Source organism: Copadichromis virginalis, linkage group LG6, assembly GCF_057382275.1.
Source record: "Copadichromis virginalis isolate Kocher_CV1m ecotype Utaka linkage group LG6, C_Virginalis_male_GT1.1, whole genome shotgun sequence".
NCBI lineage: Eukaryota > Metazoa > Chordata > Actinopteri > Cichliformes > Cichlidae > Copadichromis > Copadichromis virginalis.
In genome coordinates, this window is record NC_140623.1 from 43604295 (window position 1) to 43626568 (window position 22274).

The window sequence follows — 22274 nt, forward strand, 5'->3', positions numbered from 1 at the left end:
AATATCCCTCCACTCAGAATGAGACACTGACAACAACTTAAAGGGAGAAAAGTGATTTGAGTGTATTCAACCTTTAAATGGTCCAAAACATAGACATGAACAAAACATTTAAATCATTTCAAACATGTAAATCTCAACAATGTACAACATATCACTTAAAGTGTCCATAAATGTATCAGGTAGGCTGTCCATTTCAGTTCAGTGCACTTAGTATTCAGGGTTCTTAGTAAGTGTTCAAGTTATTTGGATTGTCTTTGGTCACAGTTTTGCTTTTAGATGCATCAGTTTTTTGTGTTAAGTGGAATCAGATCTGACCCAAAAAGGAAAAAAGTAACAACATAAAGCGTCTTGAGATCGCAGAAAAAACGTTAATCCAAAAAAACTGCAAATCGTTGCATCCTACCACCCTCCAAGGGAACAGGTGGCCTTCAGATTGAGAACGTCCTTTCTAGGCACCTCCAGTGGCATCCAGTCCTTAGATGGCACCGCTCGGTCCTTGCAGCAGATTTCTACCACATAAAAAAAACAATGCCCCCCTGCACAGCTGCAGACGGGTTTGCCCTCCTCCACGGTTATTCTGCTGGCAGCTGTTTGGATACGGGGCAAATATAAACAATGAAGACAAAGTAAGTGGAGCTCATGAAGTGAATCTCATACACCATGCTCCTCCATAAAACTGAAAAGAAGAACAAAATGAGCCACTCGATTTAACTGTGCCCATAACGACTCAGGTCTTTGATTATGCACTGACCTGCCAGTGATAACACTCTGCCTGTTCAGTCCATGAAACGGCCACACCAGTGTTTCCTACTCCACGATCACATCTCTCTGGATGGTGTTCCAAAGTTCTGAACACCAACCGTGAACAGTGACGACCCTGTACAGCTGGAACTGATCCACGTCAGCTGTTTTAGACACGATGCGCTCCCAGGTTTATCAGCCACAGAGGGAGCACAGCAGGATGCTGGCACTCCTTCACAGAAGATCAGAGTGAGCGCACACGTGCACGCGACTGTGCACAAACACAGCAGACTCTGGAGACCTGTCAGGTGCTTCATCATCATCATCAGTCTGAGCTCACCTGAGATCCACAGCTGCAGGTATTCATCTCAAACACCTAGAGCACTAAACTCCACCAGCTTTAAACGTGATGGAGTTTAAAAGTTTGTCTTCGAAACAGGAACAACATTGGAAATAGGGCTGGGTTTTTATAATCGATTCATCGATTAAAATCGATTCTGGCTTGGATAACGTGAAATCGATTCATTAAAATCCTGAATCGATTTTTTTAATATAAATTTATTTTGCCCGAAATGCCAGAATCTTTGGTGACATCTCACAAAATTTCAAGAACCACCAAACAGTTAAGACAGTAAATGAGAGCAGGTACAGGGATTCTGCACATAGACTTAAACACACAGCGCGACCCGCGGATCAGAATCAGTGAGATGTCGCCTTTCTCACGGTCGGGGCTGAAAGCCGACAGCTCGCTGATCCTGATGTTTCGGCGGGTCGGCGCTTTGTGTTCACGTCCTTTATGAGCCGATTCTAAAGCTGTTAGTTTGATCTCTCTCCAAACAATATTGACCGAACCAGCAGCAAAAGAAGATCCAAACTACGCTTCACATAAACATCGTCATGGATTCACTCTGACTTTTACTGTTTTGCTTCCACCGCGATGCACAGCTCTCTCTCTGTACTTCAAGAACAGTTTCCCTTTCTTCATTATTCGCTTGCTTGTTACGCACCAGTCTACTGTTGTTTACAGGCTGTCGGCCGCTGTTTTTTTCCCTTTTACATTCTTCCGAAAAGAAAACCTCATTTCTGCCGGTCAATACTGAACAAATTTAAACTTTCTAAAATTATGGAAAATGCAAAACGCTGTGTCTCTAATAAAACCGCTGCAACTCAGAGGTAACGTTCATGTGTTGATTCAAGGTTTTCTTTCGTTTTTGATGTGCTGCAGAATATTTGTATAAAATCCAGGCCAGGAAAATCACCTTCATGTTTTTCTGTTTTATCTTCAGCTACTTTGACACAAAGGCCTCTGCTGTGACGCTCACACCTGTGATAAAGTCTTGTGTGTGTCAGCTTCCTTTTTATTGATAAAAAATATGTAAATATACTGATCTGAATTATAATATTTCTGACTGTCAGAATTTCCCAGATTTAAATCGAATCGAATCGAATCGAATCGAATTAAATCGAATCGTGGATCGAATCGATTCGGGACCTTGTGAATCGGAATTGAATCGATTCTAGAAATCAGTGACGATACCCGGCCCTAATTGGAAACCATCCCGACTTTCATCCCGGGACATGTTTGTTATAATTTCTGGGAAAGCTGCTGAATGACAGCAGAGTAATAATTCCCAGGACGAAGAGAAACTTTCACCTAAACTGGAAGTTTGTTTTCTAATGAGCTGTGACGGCTGCTGCCCTCTGTGTGCCACATTTCAAACACTGACAGCAGTCCTGTTGTTCCTGTATTACCTGCAGAAATACAAGAGCCTACAAATCTTCTGTCTAACCACCTGATCGGCAGGTTTGAGGACAAACGTCTCCTGCCCCGCTGCCACCCCAGGATCTAGACAGACGGGTCCAGTCTTGCCCGGCTGATTCCCAGGAAAATGTTTGAGTTTAACACAGTCGTTGCAGGTTTGGCACCTTCTCCTGAAACTTTGCTCCAGGCTGTTGGCAGTTTTCACTGCGGGCTGTACTTATCTCGCTCCTTTAGTGGTTGCAGTTGCTCATTATGTGACACAAATGTGTCCCCTTTGAGTTTGAGTGGACAGGCTTCCAGGGCAAATGCATATATAAGCTTGTTTCCTGTTTTGTTGGAACAAGGAGCGCGGGATGAAACTAAGCCGTTTATCAGATCAACATGCATCAGAGGGGGTGACGCAGAAATCGATTGACAGATCAAATAATCACAGTTGGTGATGCTGCACTGACTCACACATTAACGTTTGTTAGTGGGAGTGTTTGAGTCCCGTGTGCTGTCGTGCATGATAACCGATCAGAGGGATTATTCTTTAATAAAAGGCGATGGTGAAATATTTGGCACCTGATGGAGGCGAAGGATCTGCTCCCATCAGCCACTCTGGATAAAAGTTTCTGACCTGTGTGGAGAATTTGACAGGAAACCAACTTGCTTTCTCTCAGTCCTGAGCTTTGATTGGCTCTTTGGCTGTGGAAACATTTCAGGCCCCTGTATGCACATGTTATATATTAAAGGAATGCCAGAGGCTGTAGGGGTGATGCAGTTCTGTGGAAGTGAGGCTGCAGGTAACCTTATCTACCTGACGAACACACCTGCCTGAATGTGTCTAAGGACAGTGCAGAGAGAGGCGGAGCCCAGATCCAAATCCTTCCAACGTTTTTCATATGAAATGTGTCAGCAGACTTTCAGCTCATAACAACCTCTCAGCCTTCAGAGGGACGTTTACCTGAGCGCACCTTTCTCAGGAACGCAGAATGACCAGAAGCCCTCGTCGCCGCTGACTTGACTCGCTGCGCCGCACAGAGAAAGAAGTTTACAGATCGCAGTGCCTGACCACAGAACAGCCCACACCTCACCCGGCACCGAGCGTACCTGGAGGCAGAGGACGAGCTGCATGCGTCCGTCAGGTGTTTCTGCAAACACAGGTGAGTGCAGACGGCTGCGTTCACGAGTGCTGCTGACGCTCTCTGTATGCACTCGTCTGCATACAGCGGGCTCTGAGCGTAACCATCACTTTCATTCGTTTCCAGTTTTACTACAGCAGACTTCAGATGCATTAACAGTGTGTCCCAGAGCTGCTTTCTGCACACAAGTTAAAATAAATCTGGATTTCACGACGAATAACATCTACATGAAAAAGTTTATATATCAAACAATACTGAGGCAGAGCAGTAGGATGGAGGCCACACTTTTTCAATCCACCCTCATTAATGCTATTTAATCATTTATGAATCAACATGGCTCAGTATAACATAATCAGGCATATACAAGTCTACACACATAAAACAATGTAAGCTGCACCAACCCAGTAAAAAACGACATCTTTGACACGGCGCTGTGATGAGCGCTCCTCTCTGTACCTGTGACGATCATCTTCTTGTATTAGAGTTTAAATCGAGTCATGCTTGGACATTATTTTGCAGCACGTATGGTTATAGGAAACCTTTTTCTGCTCGTTTGCTGCATCTTTAGATTTAATGTAACCATCAGTGAAACCTTGCATCTGTTACTGGTGCTGTTCCACAAGATTGAAGAAGTTCTCGACTGAATAATTCAGTTGTTGTAATGAACTTTTGTAGCACCAAACAACAGCAAAGAATGCAAAGGGATGTTTGGTCTATCATCTGCTTCGCTGTGGAAAAAAAAGCTTTCAGACAGTTTGTATATGATTCATGTGAAACACTGCCACCAGGAATTTAATCTCATTCTGTGTAAGCTATAATCTCCCGGGAATCTGTATATATTAAAGTCAGCATTCTCATATAGGGTTTATCATATACGGGCCAGACCAAGTAAACACAGACATGAGGTATTTCAAGGTAAAGATTAAAGACAGTGAATCAGGGTTGCAGTTAAGGTTTACAGTTTTATTACCTTCTCATAGTTTTGTGTTTCACTGTGAATTTCTTGTGGTTTTATTGGTTTTATTTCATGTCTCTGTATACCTTACACCAGCGGTCCCCAACCTTTTTTGCACCACAGACCGGTTTATGCCCGACAATATTTTCACAGACCGGCCTTTAAGGTGTCGTGGATAAATACAACAAAATAAAACTAGTACCGGTACCGAAAAAAAGAAGATTTATTCATAACACACAGGAAAAGACCCAGGAATGAAACGATAAAAACGATAACAAAATAACGCTGAAAACTACATTTCACACCTGAGCCTCAACTCTCGCGGCCCGGTACCAAACGACTCACGGACCGGTACCGGTCCGAGGCCCGGGGGTTGGGGACCGCTGCCTTAGATGTATAAAGCTGCCGGGGATAACAGCAGCTCTAACTTCTGCCACACAAGTTCAACATAAACCTGCTCACTGAGCACAAATCCACTCTGGAAACTTCGACAGCTCTGACGGTCAGGCAGGGTGCGGCTCTGCAGGTGAGCCGCTGCTGCTGGGTGGTGCTGTGTGATATCAGACTGTCAGCACACATGAGTTACCAAGCAAGAAATTCACGATCATTTTATTCTTGTGAAGTGCATGAAAGAAAGCAGTTTACAAAGCTGCACCAATCAGTGAGAGGCAGAGGAAAGAGACTGCGTCAATGAGTGACACCAGAGCTGCTCCGTTTTAGCACTGAGCTGAAGCATGAAAAAGGATCACTGACACTCACTGACAATTACAGACACTCACTGACACTGACACAGACAATACAATACAATTCTATTTATGTAGCACATTTAAAAAACCACAGGTATGCCAAAGTGCTTCACAGAACGAGTTAGAGCAATAATAAATACAAATACAAAACACAAAATACAAATAAAATATACTAACAGGCGGGTGACATAACTAACCAATAATACACCAGGCATAGTAGGCACAACCCGAAAGGCTGAAGGTTAAAACATTATAAATATTAATAAAGCGAAAAAGATAACTTACAGTACACCAAAAATGTGGGCTGTAGGAGGCAGGAAAGCAAGGCTAAACAAATAAGTTTTTAATCAAGATTTAAAAGATTGAATTGAATCAGATGCCTTGAGGGAGGTTATTCCAGAGGTAGGATGCGACAGCGGCGAATGCGCGGTCACCTCTGGTCTTGAGCCGAGATCTAGGTCGCACCAGGAGCCTTTGGCCTGATCTAAGCGCTCTCCCAGGGATATAAAAGCTGAGGAGATCCCTAAGATAGCTGGGTGCGGTGCTATTTATGATTTTAAAAGTGAGCAATAAGATTTTAAAATCAATACGAAGTTTTATAGGGAGCCAGTGCAGGTCGGAAAGAGCTGGAGTAATAGACTCAAACCTGCCAGTTCCAGTTAAGAGACGCGCAGCCGCATTTTGAACGAGCTGCAGTTTGTGAACGAGGGCAGAATGGAGACCAGTGTAAAGGGAATTACAGTAATCTAATCTGGATGTAACAAAGGCATGGATACGTTTCTCCAGGTCCTTACATGGTATGTAGGGCTTGGCCTTAGAGATTAGACGTAGTTGATTGAACTCGATTTAACTACAGAGGACACGTTTGTCCAACTTGAAGGAACTGTCCAAGACAACACCCAGGGTCCTCACAGTGTCAGAAAGGGAGTCAGCAAAGGGCCCAAAAATACCAGTTAGTTCAGCCCGAGAGGAGGGAGTATCAAAGACTACAATTTCAGTCTTCTTATCATTTAAAATGAGGGAATTGCTCAGTAGCCAGATTTTAACTTCATTCATACAATCGGAGAAGTGTTGCAACGACGACGTGACATCCTCAGCTAGTTCAAAATAGATTTGAATGTCATCCGCATAGAAGTGGAAAGAAATATTGTATTTATCAAAGATTCGGCCCAAGGGTAACAAGTATAAAGAGAACAGCATGGGACCCAGCACGGACCCCTGGGGGACACCAGAGGTAACAGGGGCAATGGAGGAGGAGCAGGTATCCATGGTGACAGAAAAGGACCTTTCTGAGAGATAGGATTTAAACCAGCTAAGGGCACTGCCCGTGATGCCCACCAGATGCTCAAGCCTCATTAAAAGGACATTATGGTCCACCAAATCAAAAGCAGAGGACAAATCAAGCAAAATTAACACCACAGGGCGCCCTGAGTCAGCAATTGAGAGAAGATCATTAAAGACTCTCAGTAATGCAGTTTCCGTGCTATGGTGTGGCTTAAACCCCGACTGAAAATTTTCCCCGATATTATTTGCAACCAAATAAGTTTGAAGTTGGGAGTGAACAATCTTCTCTAGGATTTTAGACAGAAACTGGAGTTTGGAAATAGGTCTAAAGTTAGCGAGGTCATTCTGATCAAGGGAGCTCTTTTTGAGTATAGGTTGCACTACAGCGTGTTTATAACAGTGACAGGTTAATTAATGATAAAACACAGGGCCCGATAATGTTAAACCCATCTTTAATAATGCGAGATGGAAGGATGTCATGAGCAGCGTTTGAGTTTTTAGGTGATCAGTTATACCCTTAAGAGTAGGGAGCGAAACTGGATCAAACTGATTGAGGTTAGAAGAGCATCGTAATGCTGGGGCCTGACTCATCACAGGGGGGTGTGAGACTCTTAGAGATAAGATTCTGCCTGTAAAATGAGTTAAAAGATTTTCACAACGGGCTAAGGAAGCCAATCTAGGCATTTCAGGACAAGGGTTGGACAATGAGTTAAAAGTCTTAAATAAAATATGTGGGTTGTGACTATTATCCGCAATGACACCCGACAGAAAAGCCGCTTTAGCCAACTTAGCAGATTTCTGAAATTCCAGGTGGGTCCTGCGAACGATATCAAAAGACACCTGGAGCCTATCTTTTTTCCACCGTCTCTCAGCTTGGTGGCAAACGCATCGTAAAGCGCGTAGAGTCATTTAGCCACGGCTGAGAGCAGCTTCTAGGTTGTTTTACTTTCATAGAGGCCACAACGTCCAGTATAGAGGAGCAGGTAGAGAGAAAGGAGTTAGCAAAATCATCAACTGAAGAGGGTGTAGAACGATCAAAGTCAGGGAGAACAGATTTAGAGAAAGCAGCCAAAAATTCAGCCACAGTCCCAGGATTGATTATGCGCACAAGACGTCGAGGACCCTCAAAGCTCTGGTCCAATTTGCATAACTCAGCATCAAAGATGACTGAGAAATGATCGGAGATTCCAATGTTGCTGATGTCCCTGATACAAATGTCCAGTCTATAAGAAAAAATCAAATCAAGGGTATGTCCTTTAAGGTGGGTAGGTGCATTAACCCACTGGATAAGATTAAAAGAGTCAACTAAGGCTAGAAAATCCTTGGCAAACACATCATCTTTACAACAAATGTGAATGTTAAAATCGCCAGTGATAAGACCACTGCCAGTCCTCCACCCCTGCCCGAAGGTCTCGGTGAGCTAAAAAAAGCACAATTCGGAGGAAGGAGATCTGAGAAAGGGAAAGACTCACCGGGACGAATCCAAGTTTCCGTCATGAATAGTAAATCCAGTCCTGTAGCAGTAAAAAAATAGCTCACAATAAAAGTCTTATTAGTCAGCGACCTAACATTTAATAGCGCCATCCGAGTCGAAGACGCCGAGTCGCAGTTGGAAGCACGTCTCGGGCGGCATAGGTTGCCATAACACACGCCGCCTTTAGGAGGCTTAATCCAACATGGAGCCGGCGAATAAACCACTGGGGCGACAGGGCGGGCCTGCAACTCAGCATAGCGAATCCATCGATGCCTAAACAATCTAAAGGTAAAGTGCTCCCAGAAAGTCGGGGGAAGGCGGAGAGCATCCACATCGACGTCAAAGCCAGCCGTGCCTTTAGGTAAGCCTTAATGCGGACACGGACACCACTCCGTTTACACCTTTTCCTGTAGCGTCTCCTGTGCAAAGGAAGCGGAGATCATTCCTGAGAGGTGATCTGTCCGCAGCAGAGTGGTATCTCCTAAATTCCACCACGGGTCCGATCCATGGAAGTATGACCCGTAAGTATAGGGTGGCCGGAGACTTAGAAGAGTAAGCCGGTCATAAGTTAGCAATGCAGAGCCACCTGAATAGCATATTAGCAGAAAGGTAAGAAGCAGCAGAGAGCAGTGGAGACGGGCTGCCGAACACACTGGCGCCATCTTTTGATGGACAAACACTCACTGACAAATACAGACAATCACTGACAGTTAGTGGCAGTCACTGACACTGACACTCAGACAATTACAGACAATCACTGACAATTACAGACAATCACTGACAATCAGACATCTCATTCCATGTTTCCAGCCACAAAGTTCTAATGCTGTATTTGCATTATTTTCCAACGAGGCGCTCCATGAACTGATCTCAATTTAGACAAACAGAGAATCATAATAACCTGTTAATAAACTTTATTTGTATAAAGGGAACAGCTGATATTTTAAAGTCTGATTTCATGTTTGACAGGTAAACAGAGACCAATAAAGCAGTTGTACCACAAGAGCCTGCAGTACTATCTGACGTGATGACATCAGAGGACCTCTTAAACACTCTGGAAGATTTGGGAGATGAAGAGTTTGATAAATTCAAGTGGTTCCTGCAGCATGGTGATGTCCTTCGGGGGCGCCCTGCCATCAGAAAGAGCCGTCTGGAGACGTCAAAGCGACTGGAAACTGTGGACCTGATCATACAAACCTATGAACTCCAAGGAGCTTTGGAGGTGACCAAGGTGGTTTTAGAGAGAATTAACAGAAATGACCTGCTGCAGAGTTTTTCTGTCAGCAGCCCAACAACCGAAGGTCAGTCACAGGAAGAGACAAACACTGCTGTCTGAAAAGGTTCAACAAAGTGCAGGTTATATTCTTTTAATGCTCATAATGTCTGTTTGTCTATCAGTGCACATCAATGGTGGGAAGACTTCAAAGAAGAAAGGGGATGAAAATGATGGTGGGAAAACCGCAAAGAAGAAAGATGACGATAACAATGATGGGAAGACTTCGAAGAAAAAAGCAGATGATGAAGATGGTGGGAAGAGCCCAAAGAAGAAAGGGGACAATGACAGTGATGGGAAGACTTCAAAGGAAGAAGCGGATAATGAAGATGGTGGGAAGACTACGAAGAAGAAAGGAGATGACGGCAGTGTTGGGAAGGCTAAAAAGAAGAAAGGACTTTTCTCCTCTAAGACTCAGGCTCCTACTTCTGAGACTGATGGTAAAACTACTGTCAGGTTTGATAACGTGATGATTGGCTAATTAACAAATACTCAATATTTGTGATGTCGTTGCATTTCTAATCCAAATCTTTTACTGAATTTTAACTTTACAAAGGTTGGAGATAGGGATGGGCGGTAGAAACGATATAAATTTGTCCAACAGTAGAGATTTTGACTATAGTCAAAGGAGCTTGCAAAGAAAAGCGTCTGGACTTCTTTAAGTTGGTTGAAGACGTTTCACCTCTCATCCGAGAAGCTTCTTCAGTTCTAAGGTCAAATGGTGGAGAGTCCCAGATATAAACCTAGTGGGAGTTTCCCCCCACAGAGGGACAAAAGGACCCCCTGATGATCCTCTAATCGCCTGAGCCAAGGTGGGAAACTGGGTGTGGGTCCCAGACGCTTTTCTTTGCAAGCTCCTTTGACTACGATGACCTGGATGACTGAGAACCTTCACAGACATTTTGACTATACCGCTCTACTACGATAGCGCATGTTGATGGTGTCATCAAGCTGCCTGTTTTGGTCGAAAGCATTGCAGCGGCTGCAAACAATTCAATTCAATTCAATTTTATTTATATAGCGCCAAATCACAACAAAAGTCGCCTCAAGGCGCTTCATAGATACAGAGAAAGTAGCATAAACAGCATAAACTGGAAATTATGGCGGGCGACAGTAATAGCAAAGAGACGGAGCACTTTTGGAATATGGGGAAAGCCAAAAACTGCGCTTCCTCCACTTCCATACCATTGATTCATTAATGCTGAATTCTCTGCAGCTGCTCTATTCCCATGTTGTTGCAGTATATTAATGACTAACCTCGTATTGTGGATGGATTATCTCAGTTGTTCTCCTGACTGAGGTTTGGTCCGTTTACAGCATCCTGCCATGTGATTGCATTTGTCCCTAACCACCAGAAACCCTCATGTTAACTTTTATTGAGTGGAAAGAAGTTAGCGCTCATCCTCCAGCTTCACTGTGCTAATGCTATGATAACGTAGCTGTTTTGCTAGTGATCACGTAGCACAACATTATATACCAGCTAGCCCAACTTCAGTAACCCTATAAACGTCACTGCTGTTTAGTTTTCTATCTTCATTTATGTTGGAAGTGATAGTAGAGCTGTACGTTTGAATTTGTTTTAGAAATCTCTCAGTCTGAACATGCTATATCATGTTTAGGTAACTAGCGAAACTAGCGAGCTAACTTCCTGCTAACTTCTAACTCTGTTAAATGTAATAAATTCTGTTTTCATGGATGCCTGGATGTTAAACTTAATTGTTACACCTGGTAAAGCAGCAACGCTGATCATTTTATTAAAGATGAAATAATTTAGACAGTTTTTAACTCTCAGTGACGCCACAGTGATCGTTTGACTTTGGGACCTGAACCTGACAGAGTTTAGGACCCAGATTACTCCGTGACACTCCTGACTACGGCAGCTGTAATGCTCCAACAATCCATCAAGCGATGCGGCTTCGTAGCTTAGCAAAGTCAGACTAAAACATTTTTGACAGATTTTTGAGCACCGTGTAGCACATAAAATCGGTTTGAGGTCAATAAGCACAACCAGAATTCATACATAAGGCGCTATGTCGATTTTTGAGAAAATTATAGGATTTTAAGTGCGCCTTATAGTGTGTAAAATACGTTATACAGAAGAAAAGAATATATCGCGATACATATTGTTACCGCACATGCTTCAAATTATACCATGATGTGGATTTTAGGTCATATCGCTCAGCCCTAGTTGGAGATTTCACTAGACTATTGTGTTTTAATCATTCTATATACTACCTAGCATACTTGCAGTTTACCTTGGACATAGCTTACTAGAGAAGATTTAAACTAAAGGTCAAAGTTCTAAACTGAAACTTTCACTTCAAAGCTTGGTAAACACAGCAGTAGTGTCTCTGTAGTTAGCTAAAACAATGAAGTTATTCACTCTTTTCTGCCATTTATGGGAGGATAACAACATGGGAAACTGAGCAAAGAAAACATGATTTGTAGTTATTCACCTCCCATATCAACCTAAGTGTATGAACACATTTTCTGCTGTTTGCCATAACCAAATCACTTAAATGACGTTATAAGAGTTTTTTCAAAATGTTATATAAAAAATTTTTTTCTCCATATTGGTAACAACTACTACCATCTGAAACCAAAAGAGTAGACCATTGTATACTTTCATTAGCACTAGTCTTTATATCACTGGTTTAAGGAATATTTTAAAATGTATAAAATTATAATAACTACAAACAGCTGAAACATCGTAATTTATGCCAGTAAACCTGATATGGGCTCGGGGCTGAATAATCCTCGATATCTTAATTATACGCTTTACACTTTCGTTTTTTTATCCTTCATTTTTGACATAGATATGATGGTTCCAGTACCAGAGCCACATCCCATCACATTTTACCAGCAGATGCTTCAGTCAAATTTCCAGGATAAATTTTTGGGTGCAGAAGAAGAGTGGGCAAAAGACACACAGCATCTGGCTGATATCTACACAGAGCTGTACATCACAGCCAGGTGTGGCGCACATTTCCACACACAGCACGAGGTCCGAATGTTAGAAAAGGCATGGAAGCCAGCAGAAGCAGAGAAATCAATTCAACCCACAGACATGTTTGAGCATCCTTCTGGAGAATCCAAACCCATCAAAACAGTGATGACCAATGGAATCGCAGGAATTGGAAAAACTTTCCTTGTCCAGAAGTTTGTTTTGGACTGGGCTGAAAAAAGATCCAATCAAGATGTGCATCTGATTTTCCCCTTCACCTTCCGTCAGCTGAATCCTCTGAAGGGAGAAAAGTTCAGTTTGGCAGAGCTCATTCATGAATGCATCCCAGAAACTGTAGGCATCCCACAGGAGGCTCTTAATTACATCTTTACAGATGTTCAGTCATCAGGAATCACCAACTATGACAAGAGTAAATTCAAACTTCTGTTTGTGTTTGATGGGCTGGATGAGAGCCGCCTTCATCTCGACCTTCATTCTGAAGACATTCGCTCTGTCGATGTAACAAAGGCAACAGTAACAGATGTCCTGCTAAGAAAACTCATTAATGGAAAACTGTTATGCTCTGCTCGCATCTGGATAACCACACGGCCTGCTGAAGCCAATCAGATCCCCCAAGAGTTTATAAACAGCATCACAGAGGTCAGAGGGTTCACTGAGCCCCGGAAGGAGGAGTATTTCAGGAAGAGATTCAAAGATGAGGAACAGGCCAACAGGATTGTCTCCCACATCAAAACATCACGAAGTCTCCTAATCCTGTGTAACATCCCAGTCTTCTGCTGGATCACTGCAACAGTTCTGGAGGATGTGTTGAAAACCAGAGAGGGAGGAGAGCTGCCCAAGACTCTGACTGAGATGTACGCAGAGTTCCTGATGTTTCAGATTGATCGGACAAAAGAAAAGTATGGCCCAGAGAAGAGCATTCAATACATTACGTCATTAGCAAAACTGGCCTTTGAGCAGCTGGAAAAGGGCAACCTGATCTTCTATGAGAAGGATCTGAGAGAGAGCAGCATTGACTTTGTCTCAGCATGTGGAGGAGTTTCCACAGAGATCTTTAAAGAGGAGCGAGGGAGGAAAGGGAAAGACAAGATGTTCAGCTTCGTCCATCTGAGTGTTCAGGATTTTCTGGCTGCTTTTTATGTGAAGATGTCTCTAATAAACAGCAACAAAAATGTGATGCCTTTACCACGAATGTCTCTGAAAAACCTTCGACTCCTTTTTAGCAAAACATCTTCGAAGAAGATCCACAGGATTTCCATTGACAGGGCCTTAAAGAGTCCAAATGGAAGCCTGGATTTGTTCCTTCGCTTCCTTCTGGGTCTTTCACTGCAGACCAACCAGGAGAAACTACAGAACTTGTTGATCAAGACGGACAGTAACCCACTGGCCAATCAGAAAACAGCCCAGTACATCAAGAAGAAGCTCAGTGAGAATCTGTCTCCAGAGAGAAGCATCAATCTGTTCCACTGTCTGAATGAGCTAAATGATTCTTCTCTAGTGGAGGAGATCCAACAGTCCCTGAGATCAGGAAGGCTCTCCACAGAAAAACTATCTCTTGCTCAGTGGTCAGCTCTGGTCTTCATCTTGCTGTCATCGGAAGAAGATTTGGGCGTGTTTGATCTGAAGAAATACTCAGTTTTTGCTTCAGAGGATGCTTTTCTGAGACTGCTACCAATAACGAAAGAAGCCAGCAAAGTTCTGTAGGTGGACAGATAATACGTAATACGTATGTAGGGGTTTTGTCAACCAATAACATTTTCAGTCTGTGTCATACTGATTTGTCTTACTGAATCATTTTAGTCGAGTAAACAAAAAATTGTATAGTTGTTGTTGTTGCTATTCTTGCTCCATGTGAAAGAGTATCACTTTGTTTCACTAACTCTCCTCCAGGCTGAGTGCATGCAATCTGTCAAAGAGAAGCTGTTCAGCTCTATCCTCAGCTCTTAGCTCTGAGCCATCCAGCATGCGAGAACTGGACCTGAGTAACAACGACCTGCACGATTCAGGAGTGAAGCTGTTGTCTATTGGGCTGGGGAGTCCAAGCTGTAGACTGGAGAAACTCAAGTAAGTCCAGATCATTCAACCCCCCACAATCACACGTGTAAGGACCGAAAGAACATTGCCTGTAAATTTCAATTAAACGTAAAGCATTACATTTTTTGTCTTATTTTTCTGTGTCAGCAAATGAATCTATATAAATTCCAGTGACGACATTATGCAGACAGTTAGAGCATCATGGCTTTGTTCATTCTCCCCTCAAAGATAAGGCACATATAATCAGTTCAGTTTGTTTGCTTGTTAACAGTCTAGCATCCACAGTTTTCAAGTTATCATGTTTAAATTTCGTATGGTAGTAGATACCAATAACATCTCGAGCTGATTTCATTTTATATCTCTCTCTCTGTGCATACTCAGCCTGTCAGGCTGTATGATCTCAGGGAAGGGCTGTACTTCTCTAGCCACAGCTTTGAGAGCCAACCCCTACCATCTGAGTGAGCTGGACCTGAGCTACAACCATCCAGGGGACACCGCCACCAAGCTGCTTTCTGCTGGAGTGGAGCATCAACACTGGAAGCTTAAAATTCTCAGGCAAGAGATTAAAATGAGACTCACACAGTGTTTTTGTGTCACACTGGTGGGATTGGCTGGTTCACAGCTGCTAATAGCTACTGAAGGTTTAGTCTTTGGGAAGTCTTGGATTAAAGACAAATCCATGTTCAATTAGTCTGGTTATCAGACGATCTGAGACTTTATTCATTGTTTGTTAACATTTAATGTAACATCTGGCGAGTGTGTCTTTGTTAAGTCTAAAAAGCGTCTTATACAAGGGCCCACCTGACTCGGAGTGAATGTCGTCATCAGACAATGAATGTGAGGCTGAGTGTGGACGTCAACTTTTTTGGACTACACAAAATCTTCAATGCAACACTAGAATGCACCACAAACAGAAACACACTTCAGAGTTATGACTGTCTGTGTGTGCAGCACAGATTACAGCTCATCTCAGTGGTGGATATGACTGAAGGTCGTGATTCATTAAAAAATCTTTCTGAAGTGTCATTCAGACTTTGTTTGTCATCCAGGCTGGAGCATGGTGGAGAGCAGAGGCTGAAACCTGGTTTGAAGAAATGTGAGTGTTTGTTCTCTTTGATTCATGAAGTCAGCATATGTTATAGCTTCAATCTGCAGGTTATTCTGAATTTGACTAAAGAGCCAGAACAATGAATCATTGTGATGTTTTTCTTCAGTCTTTTCATAAATCAGCAGACGTCGCATCAACTGATAATAATAATCAAATAATAATATTTATTTCTAAAGCACACTAAAAAACCAAGGGTATACCAAGGGGCTTGACAAAATAAGATAGGAAAAGGAGATGGGAGGGAAAAGAGAAAGAGAAAGGACCCGGCACATATTAAACATAAAACCATGACAATCATAATACATACAAGTATTTAACAAAGCATAACAGATAAAAATGTATCAACACACACACCAAATATTAGCTAGATGGAAAAGCAAGATTAAATAAATAAGTCTTTAACCGTGATTTAAACAATGGCATAGAGTCAGACGCCCGGATAGCAGCAGGAAGATTGTTCCATAGACTGAGGCAGCTACAGCAAACACACGGTCGCCCCGAGACTTCAGCCGAGAACACGGTTGCTCCAGAAGAAGTTGGGTAGCAGGAAATCTAAGTGCTCTGAAAGGAGCACTTAGATTTCCTGCTACCCGTCAAAAGGCGTGCCGCCGCATTCTGGACAGTCTGCAATCTAAGGAGAAGGGAGGAGGAAAGGCCAATGTAAAGAGAGTTGCAGTAGTCCAACCTGGAAGTCACGAATGCGTAAATACGTTTTTCCAGGTCATTGTGTGGAATATAGTGCTTAGCCTTAGAAATGAGGCACAGCTGATTAAAAGTAGACCTCACAACAGCAGACACTTGCTTGTCAAATTTAAACGAGCTATCCAGTAATATGCCCAAATTACTGGCATAATCAGAAGGGGAGCTAGCAAAAGGCATCAGAGCAGCACACAATTGGTCGCGGGGGATTTTACTATCGAACACCACGATCTCCGTTTTCTTTTCGTTCAGGACAAGAGAATTACTCTTGAACCAACCTTTAACCTCACGCATGCATTCAGGAAAATAGTGAAAAGACATAGCAAGATCGTCAGTAATCTCAAAATAAATCTGTATATCATCAGCATAGCAATGAAAGGCAATATTATACTTCTCAAAAATTGCTCCAAGGGGGAGCAGATATAATGAGAAGAGAACAGGGCCTCTCTTCTCATTATATACACCACAGCGTAAAGGTACTGAGGAAGATGAGAAGTTGCCCAAATTAACCGAAAAAGACCTGTCAGCGAGATAAAATTTAAACCAGTTAAGGGCAGTGCCTCTTTTACCCACAGTATGCTCAAGTCTTAATAGAAGAATGTTATGATCGACCATATCAAAAGCAGAGGGAAGGTCCAATAAAACCAGGACCACAGAGCGTCCAGAGTCAGTGCTTACAAGAAGGTCATTGAGAACTCTAAGCAAGGCCGTTTCAGTGCTGTGCCGCGGCTTAAAGGCAGACTGAAATTTCTCTGCAATGTTGTTCGTGTCTAAATATGCCTGAAGCTGAGAAAGAACTAGTCGCTCCAGGATCTTGGACAGAAACGGAAGCTTAGAGATCGGTCTATACTTCAAGAGATCATAACAATCAAGATTCTTTTTTTTCAGAATAGGCTGGACTACAGCATGCTTAAAGGCCAGTGGGACAGATCCAGAGAGTAGAGAAAAATTCATTAAGAATAAAATGCTCGGTCCAATTACATCATAGCAGCCCTTAACAATGCGTGATGGGAGAATATCAAAGACAGCATTGGTGTTTTTCAGTTGATCGACCAGCTGCTTCAGAGTCGAAAGTAACACGGGCACGGCATACGGGGGTTGTGACCATAAGCCAGAAGGACTTTGGAAAGAAAAGATGCCTTAGCCATTTTAGCAGTTTGAAACTGTGAGCGGCTAGTCTGTAACATATCATAAGAGACCTGAAGTTTATCTTTTTTCCACTTTCTCTCATCACGGCGACAAACATGTCGTAAGGCACGCGTAGTATCGTTAAGCCAGCAATGAGAGTAGGTTCTAGGGCGCTTCATTTTAGTGGGAGCAACAGAATCAGGAATAGAAAAACAAAGAGATAACGGGATATTAGCACAACCATCAACCGAACAGAGAGAACAGTCGTCAGGTACAGCCAAATCAGGGGTAGATGAAAATAATGATAACAAAATATCAGCATAACCATCAGATGAGCGAACTGAGCAGCAGTCAGGTATCATGAATGCCAAAACTAAAAAAAGACACAGCAAACTTTAACACAGCTTCAGAGCTGAGTACACGTAGCAGACGAGAAGTAGCTACAGACTGCGGTCCAACGGCAGATAAGCCAATATCAAAAATAATTGGGAAATGATCTGAAATCCCATTTATATCCTTAATGCAGATATCCAGGCCATACGTAAAGACCAAGTCCAAAATATGGCCTTTAACGTGGGTTGGTTCATTTACCCACTGAAGGAGGTTAAAAGAGTCCATAAAAGCCAGAAAGTCTTAAGCAAGCAGGCCATCCTTACAACAGATGTGTATGTTCACCAAGAATAAGAACAGAGTCATATTTAAAAAGAACGGAACCCAAGAGATGAAACACTCGTCATATTTGGGTGGTCGGTAGACCAACACACACAGAGTGCTCGTGGAAGCAGTCATCTCCAATAACTGAGCTTCAAAGCTAGCAAAGTTAGGTGAGGAAGGTTACCGAACATTATATACGTCATATATAAAAACCGAGGCTAAACCACCTCCCCTACCAGAAAGCGTCGGTGAACTAAAATAGGCACAGTCCAAAGGAAGAAGTTCAGAGAAAGGGATGAGCTCACCAGGGCGAATCCAGGTTTCCATAAGGAATAAAACATCAAGGCTGTTAGTAGAGAAAAGGCATTTAAAACAAAGGTCTTTTACCAGCGACCTGACATTAAGCAATGCAATCCGTGGCCAGGGTAGTAAGTCACCTCTAGAAGCACGATGTGCTTAGATTGCTTCAACAAATCCCCGTTGGCGCAACGTTATCCAAATCCGAGCAGGAAAGCGTGTTGCAGAACGGGCAGAGGAGGCTTGATGATCAACTGGGTAAATCCAGCAATGATTAAGCAACTTAGCGTCAGAGCAGTCCAGGGAGAAAATGATGGCGTGTCGAGGTGAGCATGTACATGGTCCGTAATTCTGGCTCTGAGAAAGGCCCTGAGACGGACGCGACGGCCACTCCTTCTTCCCCGCTTCCTGTAGCGCTTCTTGTGGAGATTAGGGAGGAGAAGCTGAAGGACGAATCCAGTTGTGGTAGATTAGCGCTGCCCACACTCCAGCAGGGGTTGGCTCAAAACAAATGGAAAGAACGAAGATTTAAAAGTGTTTGCCTGTCATATGTAATCAGTGCACAACCACTAGATGAACATACGACTAGAAAAAAAATAATAAAAAACACAGTGCCGAGGTCAATAAGTGAAGGTAAAGGGAAAAGGGAGGGTAAAAAGTGGCGAGACAGACACATGGCAAGTCAAGCACACCGGCGCCATCTTAACTCAGCATGCAAATATGACAAATCGCTGCTGCTGTTTCTTCTCCGCTCTCTCAGATTTCTGCGAACTCACACTGGACACAAGCACAGCCAACAGAAACCTCAAGCTGTCCGACAACAACAGGAAAGTGACAGCACTGTCGACGCAGGAGCCTTACGCCCAGCACGCAGAGAGGTTTGACTTCTGCCTTCAACTGCTGTGCAAGCACGGTGTGACTGGTCGCTGTTACTGGGAGGTGGAGTGGAAAGGAGTGGTGGATATCGCAGTCAGTTACAGAGGAATCAGAAGGAGAGGAGACAGTATCGACTGCAAGTTTGGATGCAACGGTCAGTCGTGGAGTCTGATGTGCTCTGATGTTGATCACTACTCTGTGTGGCACAACAACACAAGGAAAGACATCTCCTCCTCCTCCTTCTCCTCTGTCTCTAACAGAGCAGGAGTGTATGTGGACTGGCCTGCGGGCACGCTGTCCTTCTACAGAATCTGCTCTGGCTCAAGGACCCTCCTCCACACCTTCCACACCACATTCACTGAACCCCTTTATCCTGGGTTTGGGTTCTGCACATTGTCGTTCGGTTCTTCTGTGTTTCTGAGTTCTCCGTAGAAACGAGAGTCTGGGCTTATGTCGAAAAGCGACTTGATGTTTGACTCACTGTGACGTGAAGTCAGCGCCTTTATGCTCCGGGTGGCTGAATATGTAGGCGTGTTCTTGTTATCGTACTTTCTCACTGACGTGTCTTTGAACTTGTGTGTGTTTTGCTATGTTTCTATGTTTTTGTAAATCAGGCCGCTGAAACGAGTCCACTGGGTTCATAAATAACTTAAATCTTCTGGACACAGCTGGTCGTTGTGCTCACGAGCAACACCACCGACCTAACCCCTAACCCCTAACCCTAACCCAAAATTATTGTCTGAAGGCAAAGAAAGATGCCCAACGGATTTACTTTGCCAAATGGACCATCCCAGCCTTGCTGAATTGGTCTATTTGATTGATCTTTGTTTTTATTGTTTATTTTATTTTCACTTGCTCCACACGGGACAGACGTGACTGGGGAAAGAAAGAGGGAAAGAAAAACAGCGGGGAAGAGGGACGGGGATAAAGGGCAAAAACCAAAAACGAGGTGGGGGGACAAGAAATACATATATGTCTTCGGAACAACATACCAAATCCAAGATATGTCCTTTAGAATGAGTGGAAAACCCAAAACGTTCCAGGCAGGATTTTGTCATTGTCCATATGAATATTGGAGTCACAAACAATTATCAGATTTGGAGAAAGTTCAGAGAAGTGAGTGAGAAGAGCAGCAAAGTCATTTAAAAACTCCTCATTTTGCTCAGGTAGCCGATAAACAGTACATATGATGGTGGGGGTAGATCCAGGGAGCTGTAATGCAATGAATGGGAGGGAGGGGCAGAGACAGGGAGAACTTTCCTTCCGGTGAATTATTCAATACATTGTTATTGTTAACCCTTTAAATCCCTGTAGAACCGGAACCGTGTAAGCTAGCACAATAATTTGTTTTGCATATGAAACCGGAGGAGTTGTACTTACATCTGATGCCATCAGCTTGTCCTCGGTCACGGTTTCCTTCCACATAAAGCTTTGCAAAAACTGCATAAAAAGCGCTTGCAGGAACAAAAACATAATATTCCAGAAACAGGCTTTGCCGATCCGATCAGCTGTTCGTAACACTTCCCACAATGAAAACGACGTCAACGCGAACTATCGCATGTCCGCCATTTCCTGTCCGAAACCGGAAGTGACGTCATTTTCGCGGAAAATGTAGTTTTTTACTTGTAGGCCTTAAAAGCCTATACTGGTGTTTTTATAAGTCATGTTTGACTCTATACTTTTCTGAATAGTTTCTGGGATGCTTAGAACTCAGATTGCACTGCTGGAAATAGTTTATTTTGATGCACCTGCTGTTTTCTTTGCAAATTTGCATCATAGGATTGTTTTTTGTTTTTCCTGCAGTATATAAAAATTGCTGTATCTCCAAAATAAAACTATGAAGACACTCAAAATAAATTTCCTGTTGTAAACTATTTTTTGGAACTTTTTTGTATTTAAAGTTTTGAGGGATAAGCCTCTTAAATTTCTCCAAGTAGAAATATATGTAAAAAAACAAAAACGATTTTCAATTTTTTTGTAGTTTATTGCACTTTTTTGTAATTAATGTAGTTACTATGCACTTAATGCAGACATATTATTAAAATATGGGCTATAACAGTTGTATTGATGTATAGCAACTTGAAATGCTCCCAAAAATGGCTCCACAGCATGTTAATAAAATAATATAAGCTCTGGCGGACTTGGTTCTATGGTAGGTCTTATAGGGTTAAATAAGTATCGTCAAATAATCGAGATCTCAATTTCAGTGAAAATAATCGTGATTATCATTTTTGCCATAATTGAGCAGACCTACTTCATGTTCAACCATGTTTCTGGTGGGTGGTGACGTTTGTACTGATCTTTGAGGGGTGGAGTCAGCAGACTGAAGCCACGCCCACCACCTGCACTGGAATCAAACACCATTGTTTTTAGGAGGTGAAGTTTGCCATCAGAGCTCTTCTGTGCATCTTTTAACACTTTGGGAGGCGAGCAGCTTTTCCTTTTTTCCTCAAACAGTTACTGCAATGTGAAAGTTGGTCCTACAGTTTAAAAACCAATGAAAGATGGTTCTGTTTATAAAGCTGTCACTGGGTAGCCATGCTGGATAGAAAACTAGATTTTTTTTTTTTATTGGAGGAAAATACACACATCCTTGTTTGAACCTACAGCGGTTCAATGAACTCGGGGCTGTTGTCATTAAATTGTTAGGATCTGAATGTGACAGATTTAAAGGGAAAACGGCAAGAACACAGAGGACGAGCGGAGGCGCTTCCAGCTGCTGAGCACCAATAACCAGGCACAGTGAGTTTGATGAGTTTGACTCTGCAGGCTGTCTGAAGGTCACACTGAGCCCACGTCACGTAAACTGTACGTACAGAAATACAGTCTAAATGGAGCACAGTAAACCTGCAGCAGCTCGACAGGAAACAGCTCAACTTTTAGCGACGTGTGTATAAAATGAACTTCACACACAGTTCGATGTCACGTTTATTTCTGACTTTGCTTTTGTGACAGTTCAGTCTGGTCAGCTCCAGTCTCAGCTGTCTCAAGCTTCCCTCCTCTCGTCTCCCGTCTCGCTAAAAAAGGGGGAAAGACTGTCATCAGGCCAAACGCCACCAGCTGTGTTCTCACCTGCCGCCCCAGCACCACCCCGTTGAGCTCACTGTGCCGCTCCTCCCCTGCAGCCGAGTCATGGACCACACCTCCGGCACAG

The 22274-nt window shown here is 43.0% G+C and overlaps 1 protein-coding gene across 1 annotated transcript; it reads left to right on the plus strand.

Moving 5' to 3' along the window:
* Positions 1–3433: 3433 nt before the first annotated feature.
* LOC146708622 (NLR family CARD domain-containing protein 3-like) lies at positions 3434–21205 on the plus strand. Its single transcript, XM_085460541.1, has 8 exons — positions 3434–3648; positions 9056–9387; positions 9485–9799; positions 12176–14024; positions 14215–14388; positions 14740–14913; positions 15408–15454; positions 19005–21205. The coding sequence occupies exons 2-8, from the start codon at positions 9114–9116 to the stop codon at positions 19550–19552; spliced, it is 3381 nt and encodes a 1126-aa protein (XP_085316667.1). The 5' UTR covers positions 3434–3648; positions 9056–9113; the 3' UTR covers positions 19553–21205.
* Positions 21206–22274: the final 1069 nt, after the last annotated feature.